The sequence below is a fragment of the Sceloporus occidentalis genome, unplaced genomic scaffold (assembly GCF_023333645.1).
Source record: "Sceloporus occidentalis isolate IW3139 unplaced genomic scaffold, rSceOcc1.0.p SCAF_1, whole genome shotgun sequence".
NCBI lineage: Eukaryota > Metazoa > Chordata > Lepidosauria > Squamata > Phrynosomatidae > Sceloporus > Sceloporus occidentalis.
In genome coordinates, this window is record NW_028316981.1 from 295159826 (window position 1) to 295177980 (window position 18155).

Consider the following 18155-nt stretch of genomic DNA (forward strand, 5'->3'; position numbering starts at 1 on the left):
CCCATACATTCATGCTAAAAAAATCTCAAAAATTTTCCAACTTGTTTATGAATAAATTTTCAAATCTGATAAGTCCTTGTCCAAACCCTCCTGCTCAAACCCCCAAACAAAGCAAACAAAATTCCCAATCTTCACTAACTTTCTGTTAATATGTACTAGAAGCACAAGTCCTGTTCCATTCATTTAAAAAAAAAACAAACCTGGAGCAAAGTGTTCTAAACTGGTGTTCATGACATCTTCTTGAATGAAACATAAATGAATTTGTGTTCTATCAGACAAACAACTGAGTTGATTCACATATAACATCTGGTATGGTATGGCACTATACAAATGGACCTGAATAAACTCAAGCAAAATGTTGGGCTCAGAACTTAGTAAATTATCTTTTTGGATTACAACTCCCAGAATTCCCAAGTCAGCTATACCAGTGGTGACACAGGACAAAGAACTATAGTTCACAACAACAGCAGCACAAACAACAATTTATTTTCTAAGCTCTCATCAAGGTTTCATGTTTAAAGGCTCTTAATTTAGGATTTTGTTTAAAATAGGAATCTTGATTTCAAACAAAAATTGAGTTATGTTAATAATGCATCTTTTGAATTCATTGTTGAATTGGCTTGTTTAGAGACATATTTGAGTTTCCTTAAACCAAGCTCCCTGCTTTGAATGTAATGCTAAACCAAGATTTTATTTATTTTTTTAAAAAGGTCTTTAATTTTTAAAACTCTTTCAAAATCCTCCTTCTGAGTACACAGGGAGAAGAGAAAAGAAGGGGAGCAGGAATGCCTATATTATTATTATTATTATTATTATTATTATTAAATTTTGCTCAGTCTCATCCACGGAGCACTAAGTTTAGCATTACATGCAAGTCATCTCAGTGTCTTGACCTGATGACAACAAAACTGACTGAGTCACTTTGTTTACTCACATACCACATTCTAACAATGTCCAGCTATGTAAGTCTGTTGCAGAAAAAACAACAGAGTCTTAAAGAGTAACAAGCTTTACTGGGCATACGTTTCTGTAACCTGCTGCATACTTTATCCGCATCTGATGAAGGATACCATGGGATGCAAAAGAAATTTTTATTGCTTACATTTCTACAATATTCTTTTACATGTTACATTGTGCTGGACTTTATTGTCAATTTTGGGATGTACTTGTACAGTAGACTTTCTCACATTGAACCAACATGAGGCTCCCAGGAACACAATTCTTTTTCTTCTACATGAAACAAGACAACTGAATTTTAAAGGGAAATTGCTGAGGTGGAGTTGCTAAAATACATATGGAAGACATTCCAATTGCTACTTCAAATTAAAAAAGAATTATAGGCCTGTTACAGACAGGCCAAAATAAAGCTGCTTCGAGTCACTTTGGAGGTATGGTATTTCAATGATGCATGAGTCCTAAGAGTCCAAAAGCCACACCAAAGCTGCACTCCAGTCCTTAGGACTGGAGCATGGCTTTGGTGCGGGTTTTGGACTCTTAGGATGCATGCATCATTGAAATACCATACCTCCAAAGTGACTCGAAGCAGCTTTATTTTGGCCTGTCTGTAACAGGCCATAGAATTGGAAGGGACCTCAGGGGCCATCTAGTCCAACTTCTGCATTGCAGGAATACACAATTACAGCACTCACAGAATCATAGAGTTGGAAGAGACCACAAGGGCCATGCAGTCCAACCCCCTGCCACTCTCAATCAAAGCATTCCCGACAGATTGAGATGGACCTTGGAAGGAGGGACAGGGAAATTCAAGCCCCTCAAAGAAGCTGGGGGTGATCTTCTCACCTGAAATGATCTGGCAAAATTGGACCACCAAGACTTCTGTACAGTTGAAACCTCTGAGTAATTATCAATCAGAAGATACTAAATAATCAAGCACTATAAGACAGAATTCAAAGACATAGCCATGTTGGAAAATCAGTATACAAAAGGATCATGTAGCATCTTTGAAACTAACCAAAATAAAGATGTTGGTAGCATGAGCTTTTATAGACTTCAGCCTACTTCCTCCAATGCATGTTTACATGTATGTGAGGAAGGAGGGTCTAATCTACAAAAGCACATTATGTTTACTTCTTTCTTTCAGTTAGTCTCGAAGGTAATACAAGATCCCTTTGCATACAAATATTAAGACAGTTTTTCCCATTAACTAGATTATTTTTAAATAATGCATTTAAAATATTTATTGGTTGATTTTAATATACATCAATTTTATATGCTCTTTTAACTAATTTTATGTGTTATGTTGTTGCATCCAATCTCTTTTCTTGTAATTTGAATCCAGTGATTCAAGTTAATTGTCTCTGGAGCAGCAACAAACAAATATAGCTATCATATCACTTCACAACCTTCTCTTCTCCAAGCTAAACATATCTAGCTCCCTAAGTTGTTCCTCGTAGGACTTGAATTCCAGACCTTTCATCATCATGGTAACCCTCCTTGGAACACATTCCAGCTTTTCAATATCCTTCTTGAACTGTTGTGTCCATAACTGGACACAGTTGTCTAGGTGAAGTCTGGGCAAAGTAAAGTGTTTACTTACCAAGTGATTCACTGACTCTAGTCTAGCTTAGCCTAGCAACTGGATTTAGGTTACCTAACGGAAATCTAACTGCAGATAGCAGCCTGTAAATCAACCTCTCACCTTCTTCACAGTGGCGGCCTTTAAATCCAAGAGGGCAAAGGCAGATATAACGATCTGCTTTGCTTGCGGTGCAGGTACCACCATTTATGCAGGATGCTTCATCACAAATTCCACTGCTGCATTCACCTAAAAGCAAGCAGAAAACATATACACTGATTTGTCATGCAAGTTGCCCAAGTAATGGGTTAATTTAGCTAATGGTTCTTATTACCTAAAGAAACCACCTCCCATTTTCCATATAAATGCAAACCTTTCTGGGTGACATGCAAATCTGTGTACCAAATTAAGTAACTGAGCTCCAGGCCACAAAGTAGATTCACAAAATGGCAGCAATAGGAGCTAATCATATTGACTTTTCTAGTAGTGATGGGTTGTCACACTGACTGGTGTCTTTCACATTTTATTGGCTTTTCTTTCTGTCTCTCATTGACTGTCTAGGATGCTCAAATCTCCAAACAGTCACTAGGCTGTTTATGTTACAAGTCGCACCAAATGTCTGTTTAACCTTAATTATCTTAAGTGTTGTTTTGTTACTTCTGTATTTGAGAAAAGCCGTAGTAAGAGCTGGAGGTGATAAGCAGTAAGGGCTAAGCTTATTAGCTGTTATGCTGTTTGTAGTTAACAGTTCTATCTGCATGGCAGGTAATCCATACTGCCAACATACGGGCTTCTGTAATCAACATCTTTATCATCTTGGCATCTAACAGGAAGATGGCTGGAGGTAACAGTATAGAAGCTGTCAAGGACTGACAGATCTGAATGCCTCAGCATTAGTTCTGAAAAACATTTAAATATCTCAGCACATATCATCTTGTGAAATGTGCATTTAACGTGATTTAAAAAAAAAAAAAGAACCAAAGGAATGTACTAGTAATTTACACTGCTTCTTTCCCCATGGTATGGTAAACCAAATTCAGAGCTGAGTTAAAGAAGATGAAGTGCCACAGAACAATACCCTCTCAACAGAAATCCAAAAGAAAGAGTATGTTTCACTGTGATAGAACCGTAATGTCTCCTGGAAAGTATTGAACAGTGAGAATTAAAATACACCAACAATAATTTCCCCAAATTTTGACAAGCTGACAATGCTGTATGAAGGCTAAAAGCCATCTTAAGAATCTTAGGAACTTATTTATTTTTCAAATTACCAATACAGCCTTCCTTCACATAGCTCAGGGTAATGCACAGGGTAAATAAAATTATCCCAATTTGTCTTCATGACAACCCTCTGGGGTAGGTTACTCTGAGACAGAATGACTTTCTCAAAGTTACCAATGAAGCTTTCTGTCTGAACAGGAATTTATAGCTGCGTGTCCCTGAAAAGGCCCAATAATATTTGGGGTGTGTGTGTTTAATATCATTATCATCATCATCATCATTACCATCATCATTATTGTTGCTGTCATCCTCCTCCTCCTCCTCGTTTGAGTAGGACCATAAATTTGCATGGCCCTTTACAGAAACGTAGATAGTTGTTATTTTGTCAGTTGCCCTCAAGTCAATCCCAACTGATGGTGACCCCATGGATGAAATATCTTCAAGACTCCCTATCCTTCACCTCTCTGCTTAGATCAGTGGTTCCCAACTTTCCTAATGCCGCGACCCTTTAATACAGTTCCTCATGTTGTGGTGACCCAAACCCATGAAATTATTTTCATTGCTACTTCATAACTGTAATTAAATAGGTGTTTTCCAATGGTCTTAGGCGACCCCCATGAAAGGGTCATTTGACCCCCAAAGGGGTCCCGACCCACAGGTTGGGAACCACTGGCTTAGATACTGTAAATTCATGCCCAAGAACTCCTTAATAGAGTCCATCCATCTAGTATGTGGTCTTCCTCTCTCTCCATCTTTCCTAGCATTATTGTCTTTTCCAATGAGACATTCCTTCTCTTGACATGACCAAAGTATGATAACCTCAACTTTATCATCTTGGCTTCCAGAGAGATTTCTGGCTTGATCTGTTCAAGGACCCAGTTATTTGTCTTTTTGGCTGTCTACAGTATCCTTAGCACTCTTCCCCAATTTCTAATGAATTGATTTTCTTCTTATCTGCTTTCCAGTACACACTTCTAAAGGAGGCCTCGTTCCCACACTAACACCATAACCCTTCATCTCATCTCATAAACCATGAACAATTGTTTGGATTCTGAAATTGCAAGTACTATGCGATTCCTTCTCCCCACCATCCCCATCTCCCTTTTTAGGCAAACTATTTTGTAACTTTTAGGATACTAATAAAAGGATTTATCTTGGCACAATGATAAAGTTCAGGTTGTCATACTTTGTTTCTGTGGACCAGCATGGCTAAAATATGGTATCACCCCATAAGTGCCGGACTGAGTTTTATGATTTTCAGGAGAGGTCTTTCTCCCACCACCTTCACAGGCACAGTTTGGGAATACATGGGAAAGAACCTTCTCAGCAGTGGCTCCACTGGGAGGTCTGGTTAACCCACTTCCTGCTCTCTTCCCTCTGAAAGTTTAAGAGCTTTTTATTTAGGCAGGGATTTGACTTATTTTAATCATATGGTAAAATAGTACAGAAACTGGGGTGCTCCATTTTGATTTTTTTACATTTTAAATTATATTTTAAATGTATTTTAAACTCCTTTTGACTATTCAAAGACATAGCTGTATTAGTCTGTAAAATCAGTATGCAGTGGCCTCTTGTAGCACCTTCGAGACTAATTGAAAGAAAGAAGCTGGTAGCATGACTTGAATCTACTTCTTCTGATGTATCTGAGACTACAATCCCAGCCTCATTCCCACTACGTTTTAAACTGGTTTGCAAATGGGTTTAAATGATCCTGGTTCGCACTTGAACTGAATAGCTGAAGTGAATCGGAGAGGGAGGCCATGCGCTAGACTCCATGTCGTTTTGGATAAATCGATTCCGCACAAGTGTGAACCAGATGCGATTGGAACCGATTTCAACAATCGATTTGAAGAATTTAATTCATGAATCGATTCAGTGTCAGTGAGAACAAGATGTGGATTGGAATCGATTTATTATGACATGACAAGGGGTTGCCGGGTGGGAAAGCGTAAATTAACAACCTGTGTCTGTCCACCCTTCGACCCTCCCCCTCTCTCTTTTCCAAACCAGAAAGCCAAAGCATGTGCGTGGGACTGACAAAAGCAGAAGCAACAGAGCACAACACCTCATGTAGGTGGTGTCGAGGCCTTGCTGAAAGTACGCAAATGCAATTGCAGTGATGGACAGAGAAAAAAACATCTCGCTGAAAATGCTTCAAATTGAACCAATTTATTTGCCAATGTGAACTACAAGGGGGTTATTTTGAGACTCCCGCAGGAAACGGTTTAATTGAATCAATTCCTTCACTATAAGTGGGTTATGTTATTTTATCTTACATCAAGAAAATGCAATCAGGGCAGATGTAGTGTGAACCACGCTCCACTGCCGAACCGATCCATCGATTCGAATCACAGAACAATTTATTTGTAAGTGGGAATGAGGCTAGGCCCCTTGAGACTAACTGAAAGAAACAAACTGGTAGTATGAGCTTTCATAGACTTGAACCTACTTCCTCAGGTGCTATAAGATCCTTTGCATTCTCTTTTTAACTGTGTGATTTTAAAAGAACCTATGTTTAATTGTTGTTGTTTTTTTAAAAAAAAAAAAACCTTTATAATATTGCATTTTTAGGTAAATTTTTTGTTTTGAATTTTGTAAGCTGCCTTGGGTCCCTTGGCAGGAAAAAGACGGGGCATAAATGGAATGAATAAATAAATGATAAATAAATAAATTTTGTAATCATGCATTAGCTCCTTCACAATCAACTTATCTTGTAAGCATACTCAGTGACTGACATGATGGCTATTTGACCTGTTATTGCCCCAGTGTAGAAGGCCTATGTTTTTGACAAATGCTAACTGGCTAAAACATCTTTCATCTTCTGCCACAGTCACTGGAAGTGTGGAAACCATTTCTAGGTCTAAGCACACTTCATTGAAAATGAGTTTCAGTTGTTTCTTGGAAAATTCATATTATTAAGTGGGGACCAGGATTGCTAGATATAAAATAGGAGAGGTCTCCTGTCCCTTTAATTGTATATAGACTTTCAGCAGGTGTTACTTGTCACACAACCAGGTAACAAGCAATTTGTGCTGAAACTTCCCTCTTCTATACAAACATTGAAACATCTCCAAACTAAAATCTAGGACTCTAATAAAACATGATAACCCATGGGACTCCTACATCACGCCCTTCCTGTGACAGTCCAGTCCACCCAATTTGGACAAGTCTGAATGGGTCATAGCACACCCTATGCATGTACTGCTGAATGCACTCTCTATCAATGCATACCTAACCAACAGTAAATCCCAGTGAGTTCAGCAGAGTATACTTTAATATGATAATCTGCTTAATTGTGTTTTAATATTATCACTGATGGATTTAAGTTGTCCCTTTTTCTTTCTTTTAAACCATGTTGTGAAATGTGTTGGGCCTCTAGTGTCAGAAGAAAGGTACAAGAAAAATTAAATAAATTAATAGTATGTTTAGTAGGAATCTTTAAAATGTGGATATCAAAGTTCTGGGATTGCAAATCCCATTATCCTTCATCACTGCTAAACTGGCTAGTGATTATGAGTCTAATAACATCTGGAGGGCTGCAAGTGCCCTACCTATGGTGGATAAGGCTAAAGCCAAAGTTTGTTGTCTGTTCTCAGTTTATTTCCTAATAAAATCCAGTTCATAACTAAAGATTGATGGGTCAAGCTGGTATCAATGCCACCAGCAAGAAACTGGATACCATGAAAGATAACCTTGATAATATGCTGAAAAGGAAACATCATGGGGAGGGAATGAGATGAGTTCTCAAGCTTTAATCCAATCAAAGATGTTTTAAGACATATGCCATCAAGTGATCACCTCTTCTTTCCCCATCTGTTTACTCAATCAACACTATCATTTTAATCTTCAAACTGGGACATTCAGGACAAAAATAGGATCTGTATTGTCTAGTTCTGAATTTAATGATGGCTGTCAAAGTCTCTCTCTGACATTTGAAAGACAATATGCAGAGCCCAATTTGTCTCCTATGAAAAGAGAATTACTTTCAGTTCAGAGGAAGGTGGAACTGTGCATTTGAAAATCTGGGTTTCCCTAATGCTGGTTTGTCTCTGTTCTTACCACAGTATCAGAGGTTGACATTTCAGAGGAAGGAACTGGCAAAAGTACCTCTGAATATTCCTTGCCTAAGAAAATCCTGCAAAATTCATGGGGTTGCCATAAATTGACAGGTTGTTTTTAGTATGCAAATTCATCACATTTGTTGTTGTTGGGGACACCTGATATGCTGCATTTCTAGTCATATATCTATTGTGCGCATACATCCAAAAATGCAAATACAGACCAACACAATTTTTAAAAATATCATCAAAGAAGGCCTTCTCTTTTCAGAATTGTATGGTAATTTTTTTTAAAAAAATGTATATTACCAAAAATCTTTTAATATGTTGTGTTCTAATATGTGGTGTGCTGCCTTCGACAGGTAACCTTGAAATACAGCTGGCAGACAGACAGATGTATTTGCTAAAGTATCACTGGGATTGAGGAGTGCTACACATCTGAGATCCAAGAACCAATATAGATCAGAAAGAAATTTTTTGATAAGTTTCATGTTCTATAAGTATCCCGTAGATTCTCACTCTATCGTGAAATTGCTCTTTGTGCCATTCTAAGGTGTTGTTTTCTTCAGTTTCTGCTTTCTAGGCCACTCTATTAGCTTTTATATCTCTTCCAAGATATGTTCCCCCCCCCTTTTTTTTTTTTATCCAAAGGGTTGTGCAGCTATTGCTACTTGTCACTGCCCTTTTTTGATACAGGGACATACAGAAGAGATGAAGGGATGAGCTTTTATCAAAGAAATGCTAGACTTGAAACCAGGATTTATATCTGCTTCCACCATTAACCAAGTGCAGTCACTTGAATAAGCTTTTCAATCAGTTTAGTGATGTGAAGACTTTGTTCATTTATATTTCTTGCCCACCCTAAACAAATAACTCATGGCAGGTTTTGTAAAAGTGAAATATTTGACCTGACTCATGTCATGTATGAATCTCATGGTGGACCAAGGCATCAAACCTGGCTCCTCTCTTTTGTTTCAGGATGGAGGCCAGACTAGCTACTAGTGAAACTGAGCTTGACTATAGGCTAGTTCCCAAGACAGCAAGACCCCAGTTGGGTTCTTTACAAGTGAATGGTAAAAACAAGCCACCCAAGAAGTTCAGAATCTTGTTGCAACAATGGCCTTAAAGCAACTAAGAGCTTAAGTACTCCTCTTGTCTGCATGGTGTTTCACGTTCTAGTGCCGCCTAAGGAAGCTGACAAGATTTAAATCAGAGGTGGGCAAAATATGGTCTACAGGCCACATCCAGGGCTATTTTTGTGGACTACAGGGCACCCCAGAGGTTTAAAAAAAGTTACTTCTAGCTCACTGCCTCTTATAAAAAATTCCTCTCCTGGCCCTAAAAAGGCCTAGGGGCCAAAAACATGCCATGGAACATAGGGATATTTGGAGTAAAAATTTTGATTTTGGGGGGAATGAGGGAGATTGTGGTGGTGGGACCTGATTTTATTCAGGCTGCACATGTTTTATAGTTATGTTATTCAACATTATTTTAACCAATTTTAAATTGTCTTTTTTTAAAATTGAAAAACTTTAAAATTTATTTTTATTTTTTACTTTACACTTTTTAAACTTTAAATTTTGTAATCATTTATTGTTTTAAGTTTACAGTCAGCCCGCACGGGCTTTGTTTACGTGGCTTTCAGCTTACACTGACACCACACTACAATTAAATGAATGGTGCACGTGCTGCGCCACACACACATGCCCCATTGTTATCAATTGACTTTAGTTCTAACTAAAATCTGCCAACACATATGCAAAACAAAACAATGGCCTACAGATTGGAAACGATGAATATACATTCTTTGCTCCATATATGGAGCAAGAAACTCCAGAGGTGTAAACTGGTTTCAAGAAAGGAAGAGGCACTAGAGATCACATTGTAAACATACAATGGGTAATGGGGTGCTCCAGGGTGTTCTGGAAGAAAATCAGCATGTGTTTTTTATACTACAACAAAGGAGATTATCACACAGGAAGGACAGCGTCCTTCTCCCATCCTTAAACTTGGCTAATCGTGCAATTGGGGATCACACCCCTGCATGCTTCTGCCATCCTTCTCCCATGGGTAAGGTGTCATGAAGCCATCCCCGCATGCTCCTCCTATCGGTAAAGTGTCATAGAGCCATCATTTGGTATAAACAGGAACTCCTATTGATACCAAATGACAGCTCCATGACACTTTACACATGGGAGAAGCGTGCAGGCACGGCTCCATGGCACTTTACCCACAGAAGGACAGGAGAAGCACGCAGGGATGTGATAATCTTTGGCCCCTGATTGCGCAATTAGCCAACACTGTCCCTCCCGTGTGATAATTTCCAAAGCTTTTGACTACATAGATCACTGAAAACTATGGATTGATCTTAAAGCAATGGATGTACCACTGTACTTAGTTGTCCTGATGGGAAACCTATACTCAGAACAGAAGGCTACCATCAGAACTGAATATAGAGAAACAGAATAGTTCCCAGTCAGAAAGGCGGTCAGACAGGGCTTCATTTTATAAGCCTGTCTATTCAACTCACATGCAGAACATTTCATAGAACAGCCATCCTCAGAGACTGAGAGAGTGTGACTTGCCCAAGGTCACCCAGTGGAGTACATGACCTAGCCAGTCTCCAGAGTTACATCCAATGCTCAGACCATTACACCATGCTGGTTCCTCTGATTTGCCCAAAGTCATCCAGTAGGTTTCCATGGCTGAGCAGGGGTTTGAACTCTGGTCTCTGGAGTTGTAGTCCAGTGCTCAAATCACTACATCCTGCGGGCTTTAATAAGTCATAATTTCAAACAGAAACCTCTGGTGGTACTCAGGCTATTCACTTAAATTCATGGTGGCAAACCTATGGAACATGTGCCAGAGATGGCACATGAAGCCATTTTTCATGGCACACCTGTTCTTCCTCTTGCCGGCTCTCCTGGACCTTCAGATGTCTCTGGAGAGGTGCATGCCTGTTCCTCTTCTTCCCTCCTCGCCCACCACCCCCAGGCCTTCAGCTGTCTCTGGAGAGTCTCATCCCCATCCCTCAGATGTCCCAGCCCTCCCAGAGGTCCTGCCCTGGAAGTCCCACCCCCCGAGAAGTCCCGTCTTCAGCCCCAGGTAACACCCAGTGCTGGAATGTCTTTTAGTTTGAGCATTCAGTCCCTAAAAGGTTAGCCATCACTGACTTAAATTACACAAAGAAGGAAAAAGCACACCAATGGACAAATTCTCTAATAAAAATGCTTTGTTTGGTAATGGGGTTCTGCTATTATTTATTTATCTTATTTATTTATTTATTTATTTATATAGCGCTGTAGATCTACACAGCGCTGTACATACAAACAATAAAATAGATAAAAGTAAACCTGCCCATGGCGTACAATCTAAGATTCTCTTCACAAAACTTGAGATGTTGTACAATTAATCCAAGTGGAAAGGCTTTTTAACATTTCCAAGAGACCTCAACAATTTATGAATAAGTTATACATTCAGTCTTCATGAACAAGTTAGGCTCTCATCCCAAGGCAGAGAAATATTGTTTATTGATTCACTGAGTTTATAGCCTACCTTTCCCCTAAGAAGCCTAAGTGGCATTTATGATCCTTCTTCCTATTTTGTCCTCACAGCAATCTTGTGATTTTTCCTCCATGCAGATATGGCCTTAGTCTTAAGGGCTGCATCTGCTCATATGAGCCTGCTTAGGATTTTAAGGTCTTCTTGATTCTGCCACCTGATGGTCACTTTTGAGGAGAATATAAGGGCTTTCTAGGTGGCTGATCCAAATTTTTTAAAGCTCCTTTCCAAGGGAAGTTTCCTTGCCCCCTTCCTTATTGTCCTTCTGCCAGATGCCAAAAACCTTTTTGACAGTCAGACTTTTGGCATCTGACTGGTTTCTGTGAATGGTCTTTTAATAGGGCTGTATACTTTTTTTGATCTCAGATAGGCAGTTAATTTTTTTTAAAAAAATGATGATTGCTTCAGCATGATAGTCTGTTTAAAATGTGTTTCATTTCATTATGTTGTTGCAGTTTTAGGTGTGTGTGTGTGTGTGTGTGTGTGTGTGTGTGTGCATGTATTCAAGTTGCCTGCTGACTCATGGTGACCCTCATAAATTTCATAAAGTTTTCTTAGGGAAGGAATATTCAAGAGGTGGTGCTGAATTGTAGCCTGCAGAACCAGGTAGTTATCAAGAGTCTCCCATCCAAGTACTAACCAGGGATGACCACGCTTAGCTTCTAAAATCAGATGATATCTTGTCCCTTCAGGATATTTGGGCCTCTGTTGAGTTTCACTTATTTTTAAATCATGTTATGGGGCTTGGGTCTCAGTATTGGGACAGAGGTGGTACATTCAACAAACAAACAAACAAATAGACGAATGGATCTATTCTACGTATGACTGGGTCTGGATCCAACCCTATGAAACAAACAAAATTTGAAAAACAAGAAATAAGACAGACTAAACTCAATCCCAAATGATTATCAAACCAGATGGTTGAAATTTTCTGTGTGGAACATGAGAACCAATTCTCTGTCTTGTTCTTTTTCACAAGAATGGAAATGACACTGCACTTACCTACATCAGCTCCACTAAGTGCCTTCCCCAAAGGCCAAGGCCGCATGTCGATGATCTTTCCATTGACAATGAGTGACTGAACACAGCCTTGAAAGCCACGGTTGATTCCTGCAGACCTTACAAGCCAGTAGGCTGTTGGAGCACCTCCAAGGTAGAAGGGAGTTCGGAAAGTAATTTTACTGTACTGACCCTAGAAGATGAATAAGGAGAAAAAGCATTCATAGGAAATTGGACTCCAGAAAGGCAATTTAGTTTGCATGCTTATTTATTTATATTCTTTTTTTCCAAGGGACTCAGTGCTGTGCAGTAGAACATTTGTAGCCAGTTTCCCATCCATTCATCTGACCAAGACTGGCACATCCTTCCTTAGTTTTAGCAAGGTTGTTGATTTCAGGTGATACTGTGGCCCATAACATAACTATAGAATCCTGTATTATGCAATAAAATAAATCAAAACCAAGTTCAGCTCTAGGATTTGAGGAATGAAGCCAATTTATCAATGGCAGGCCAATGGTCCAGGACAGAGATAGGAACTAACACATAACTTTCAAAACCATTTTTATTTGGTTCTCAGATGTTCAGTAAATTTTCATCAAGGTATAATGTGTGAAGCTTTGCTTCTAAGGAAAGAAGCAATGAGAATGTAGTGTAAGTTTTGTACATTGTATTGTACTTTTTTAAAAAAAAAAAGCATGTATGTTCTGGAGAAGCATAGCACTATAGCAGTCTGCCTCTTGAGTAGATACTTTAGAGAACAGAGGTGTTATCCAGTGTCCCTGTCACCACTGCTGATCTCAGTCCAGCCAAGTTCACCTGTTCCATACCTCTAATACGTGAATGCAAGAAGACTGTGAGTTTTTCTATAGAATTGTATCATGGAGATTTTAATCTGCAAAATAGTAGAAACTATATATAACACAGGTCTGTAGCCCTATTTTCCCCTACAATTTATTTCTTTAGTTGCAATTTTACATCCTGAGTTTGTCAATAATCTAAAAAAACATGCTTGTTAAGCAAACCAGTGGATCTGGGATGGTGATGCTGATGAGCTTTATCAGCATTTTTATCCTGGCCCTCAACCAAAATGTATCTCAGAGAGGTATACATGCCATCAATTAAAAAAATAGCATCCCCGTAGGCTTATAATAGAATAAGTTTCATATAGAAAAGATCCAACACAAAAGGAAAGCAGGTGGAGAGTAAAGATATAGAAAAGCAAATAATCTTTCTGCAGAGTTGTTGAATAGACAATCAACAGGCCACACTCTTGGATTTCAAGGCAAAAACTTGAGATTTAAGGATGACCTGTAGTAATAGTATAAGGATTATGTTACAACAGGCAGCCCTTGGTGATGTCATTAAGTGCAACACTTTAAGTATCAATTGCAACTGCACAAAGCAAACTTTCATGCCTTTATCTTCTTTGACACATTTTTGCAAAAGGCTGTGTTAACCCTCTAGAAGAATTGGCTGAACACAAACTAGAATTCTACTGAGTTGAAACACAATATCCCAGAAATGGGTGTCCCTTGCCTCTTAAACACTTAATACTCTATTGCTACTCCTTACCCTGGCAGGAAGTGGCATCTATTGATCTGAGGATATTTTAGGATGGATTTAGTCCCAGTGGTAAACCTAGGATGACAATCCACATTTAATTAGATTTACCAAGTGGCATCTCGGTGGCTAGGGTAAGGAAAGGCAAAAGGCCCCAGGGATGTCACAAGCCTTGAACGATCTGGAGATTCTTTCTAAACACCTCCACCTCCCCAAATATAAAGTATCCCACTGGGGATACAGAAGTTGCCTGATTCTGAGTCTGGGGACTCTTTGATATTCCAGCATGCTTCAGAACAAAAATACATTCATAACTGTATCATGTTTCACAAGTAAAATGACTCACCTGAGATTTACCAGAAACTGGAGGGTTGTTATCCAGTCTAAGCCAACCTTCCAATCCATCTCTGAACACAGTCACACTGTGCCAATTGCCCAATTTAATTCTGTTCTCACTGGTAATTACTGCAATTCCAGTACCACAGTTGAACCTAAAGCCAATATAGGAAAACATGACAACCTTCCATGAAATGATAAAATCTAATTGCTTCTAACTTCAGGGGAGTTCCCCCTCAAAATCAGTACTCTTGTTATTGTTATATCCAAAAATTGTGTTTGAGAACCACATTCCTGGATATGTTTCTCTTTTTAAACAAGCTATTAACTATGTACTATATACAACTATTTGCCAATTTTCTCATTCTCACTGAGAAAGGATGAGACAACCCCTCATGAAAATTGTCAATCACCACAAGATTTTGCATATTTCTGGATTTTATTTATTTATTTATTTATTGCAAGAAACATTGGCCGTGAAAGCTTATATTTGTGAATAAATGAAAACATTTTGCGTAGAAAAGAGGATCTTTGCAGACAATACACTGTTTTCTGTGCAAAAACATGTGATTCTGCATGATAATGTGTGTGTGGGGGGGAGTTTCCTTGCAAAAAAATATATCATATTGTAAAAAAAGTGTGTGGAAAAACTCACAATCTCTTCCAGTTGCAGGGAAGAACTTTTGAAATTATTTATTTTTGTTTGTAAGAATTAAATCAAGGAAGATGTATATCTGCAGTATATATGGCATGTGGTGTGTCCATACCACAAACATAAAATACAGTTGCTTTTCCATTTTTATGGACTTGGAATCCACGTCCCTCGCCTGTTCATGGGCAGCAAATGGAGGGGGACAAAATGGGGGGGTGCCGCCATTCAAACCAATGGGGCTTGAATACCAGCAATTTTTTGTTTTTGTGGGGGGGGGGGTGTCACGAAAACGGAGGGGCTACTATAGTTTGAAACCACTTTAACAGCCATAACTCTATTCTGCAGAATTCTGGGACTTGTAAGGGACCAGAGCTCTCTGACAGACCAGGCTGCAAATCCTAGTATTCCACAGTATGAAGCCATGTCAGTTAAAGTGGTGTCAAATTGCTTTATTTCTGCAGTGTGGCCAGTCTTGCAATCTCACATATAGATTACTAATCATGCCAGTCTAAGGTTTAAAAATATCAGTGTCTGGCATTCCCAGGTGATTCACCAGCCCCTACATCTACTGGTCTTTTTTGTGTGGACAAAATATAAGTCCTTTAATCTCTTTTCTCTTCCTAAAATAGATAATTTGGATCTCCTTGCAACCTTTGGCTACAAATGAGGAAGAAAGCCAAATATCACATATAAAGAAGAAGCCATGAAGTTTCAAGCATTATTTAGAGAAGTACAATATTAGAAGAACCAGACAGGCTAGCTCCTCAGTGAGAGGTAGAGCTGTATTAATATTTACCAGAGATCTATATGTGACATTCAAAGCTGCTTGTGAGTTGATGGACTGAGAAGCCTCAACAGCAGCCAATACAAAAATGGGCAATTGAAAAATATGCTATTTTGTCTCCAGTATCTGGGTATGATTAAGAGAAGAGAGAATATGGGTTTGTTATATCAAGAGAAAGCTACATCAGCAGAAACTTCATTTTAAGGTGTAAGTTAGTCTACTAAGAGGAATCTCACTTAGCTACTTTCTTTGATTCATTACAATGCCTATATGAAAACACAAGATCTCTTTGTAGGCTTTACATTGTTTTTTCCATTTTTAATGGTGTGACAGACATACATGACAAATATACATCGGGTAAATGTTCATAGTTTTCTCTTGAGAAAAAAAGGGAAATTATAATTTTATGAAGGTACACAGACCTCTGACACCATCCTCAAATTACACAGAAGCAATGTGAATCCCGCATAAGGTAACAATTCTTATAGACTATAATTATCATAATCTATGATAAAATCGCTAACATTTCAGGCTACTTTGGGACAATCAATTGTGTGAATTCTTCCTCATGTAAAGAGTATCTTTATATTCAGCTGCAGCCATGTCATACAGACTGGAATAGTTTTATACACATTAGGCAGCTAGGTTTTTTTAAAAAATGGCAGTGTGTTCAACTACCAATTGTCCAACAGTCCAAACCATTACACAGCAACATCCTACAACATATATATGACAAAGGGTGAGAACTGAGTACTAAATGTGAATACCAAGGATGGGGAAATTGTGATCCTCCAGCAGTTGTTGGATTGCAACTATAACCATTCCTGCCCATTGTCCATCATAGCTGCGGATGATGGTAGTTGGAATGCGACACAAACTAGAAGGCCACAGCTTCCCTGTGCATCACAAGTACTGATGGAACTGTAAAGTTACAGTAGTTGGTAAGCAAAGGGATTGTGTAGCACCTTTGGGACTAACAGAAAGAAAGAAACTGGTAGCATGAACTTTCATAGACTTGAGTCTACTTCCTCAGATTCAAAAGGCGGATGGTCCAGAGACAGAGCATGCTGTGTGAGAGAATAGCAATAGAAATACAAAATTTATGGTTATGGAGATGAGGTGAGATGTTCAGTTGTAATGATGGTTGTTGGGGGACAAAGGCAGGAGGAAAAATGTTGCCTAAAGCCAAGGTGAGTAGAAAATCATATGAATGGTGGTAAGAGTACTGGAATGTAGTTTGGGAACTAGAAAGGAGATGTGATGAACTGGCCAAGATTGCCTTTATGAGGAAGGGTTTTAGCTAATCTTATAATGTATGCAATGTGCCAGGAAACCATTGTCTCTGTTCAGCCCACTATTGATGTACTGGAGTTTGTGAATATGTTCCAGTTGTGCTATTTCTCTTTCCAATCTTCCTTTGTAGGTGTTTATTTGTTTGTTTGTTCAAGGACCACTGCTCTGAGGTCTGAGGTACAATGCACAGGAAGACTGAAGTGTTCTGCTACAAGTTTTGGTGTATGGTCGCCCCTCCATTTTTGCAGGGATCCATTCAAGACCCCCCCCCCCACACACACACACACAAAAATGGAAATTCATGTATATTCAAGTCCCATTGGCTTGAATGGGGATACACTTCCGTGGGCAGCTACAAGCGTACACCATAGATGCATGCCCCATTGTTTCACCGTCAGTTTCCCACTCGCATATATGCGAGGGATGCAGATCTCAAGTCCACAAAAATGGAGAGGTGACTGTATTCCCATTCCTAATGTCCAAATTATGTTCATTTATCCTCTGACGTAGAGACTGGCCTGTTTGCCCAATTCAGAGTACTGAGACTTGGCAGAGTCTGGCATATATCACACTGGAGGATGAGCAAGTGAAAGTCCCTCTAGTTTGTGTGTCATACAAAAGCTCCTTCTTAACCTCAGTAATGAAAACAGTGCAAATGCCAGTGGCACACAGCATTCTCTCTCCCTGTTTTGCCTGCTCCTATATAGTTCAGGAGTATCAATAGCCTTAATACTCCCCAAAAAACGTGGAGCAAAAATGGAAAGGAATACTATTGGGCATAACCATGCAAATCAATCATTAGTTGCCAAGCTTTCAATAATAACAGTAACAATAATAGCCACTGCCACTATCCTTTGCTGTTGTGTGTCTTCAAGTCATTTCTGACTTATGGTTACCCTAAGGAGAACCAATCATGGGGTTTTCTTGATAAGATTTTTCAGAGGGGGTTTGCCTTTGCCTTCCTCTGAGGCTGAGTGAGTGTGACTTGCCCAAGATCATCCTGGGGATTCCATGGCTGAGCAGGAATTTGAATCCTAGTCTCCACCACCATAGTCCAGTACTCACACCGCAATACCACACTGGCTTTACCACTACTCTATAATGTTTAAAAATCTCTAGTAAGAGGGGGGGCTACATTTCTGGGATCAGAAAATA

General features: G+C 39.1%; 1 protein-coding gene across 2 annotated transcripts in view; it reads right to left on the reverse strand.

Moving 5' to 3' along the window:
* LOC149324099 (pikachurin-like) overlaps positions 1–18155 on the reverse strand; it is a 178595-nt gene that overhangs the window by 46105 nt on the left and 114335 nt on the right. For both annotated transcript variants that reach the window (XM_089496426.1, XM_089496420.1), the window contains exons 12-14: positions 14282–14426; positions 12379–12568; positions 2660–2785 (exon numbers count right to left, since the gene is read on the reverse strand). In XM_089496426.1, coding sequence (XP_089352552.1) covers positions 2660–2785; positions 12379–12568; positions 14282–14426 — 461 coding nt within the window. The remainder of the gene's footprint in view (positions 1–2659; positions 2786–12378; positions 12569–14281; positions 14427–18155) is intronic.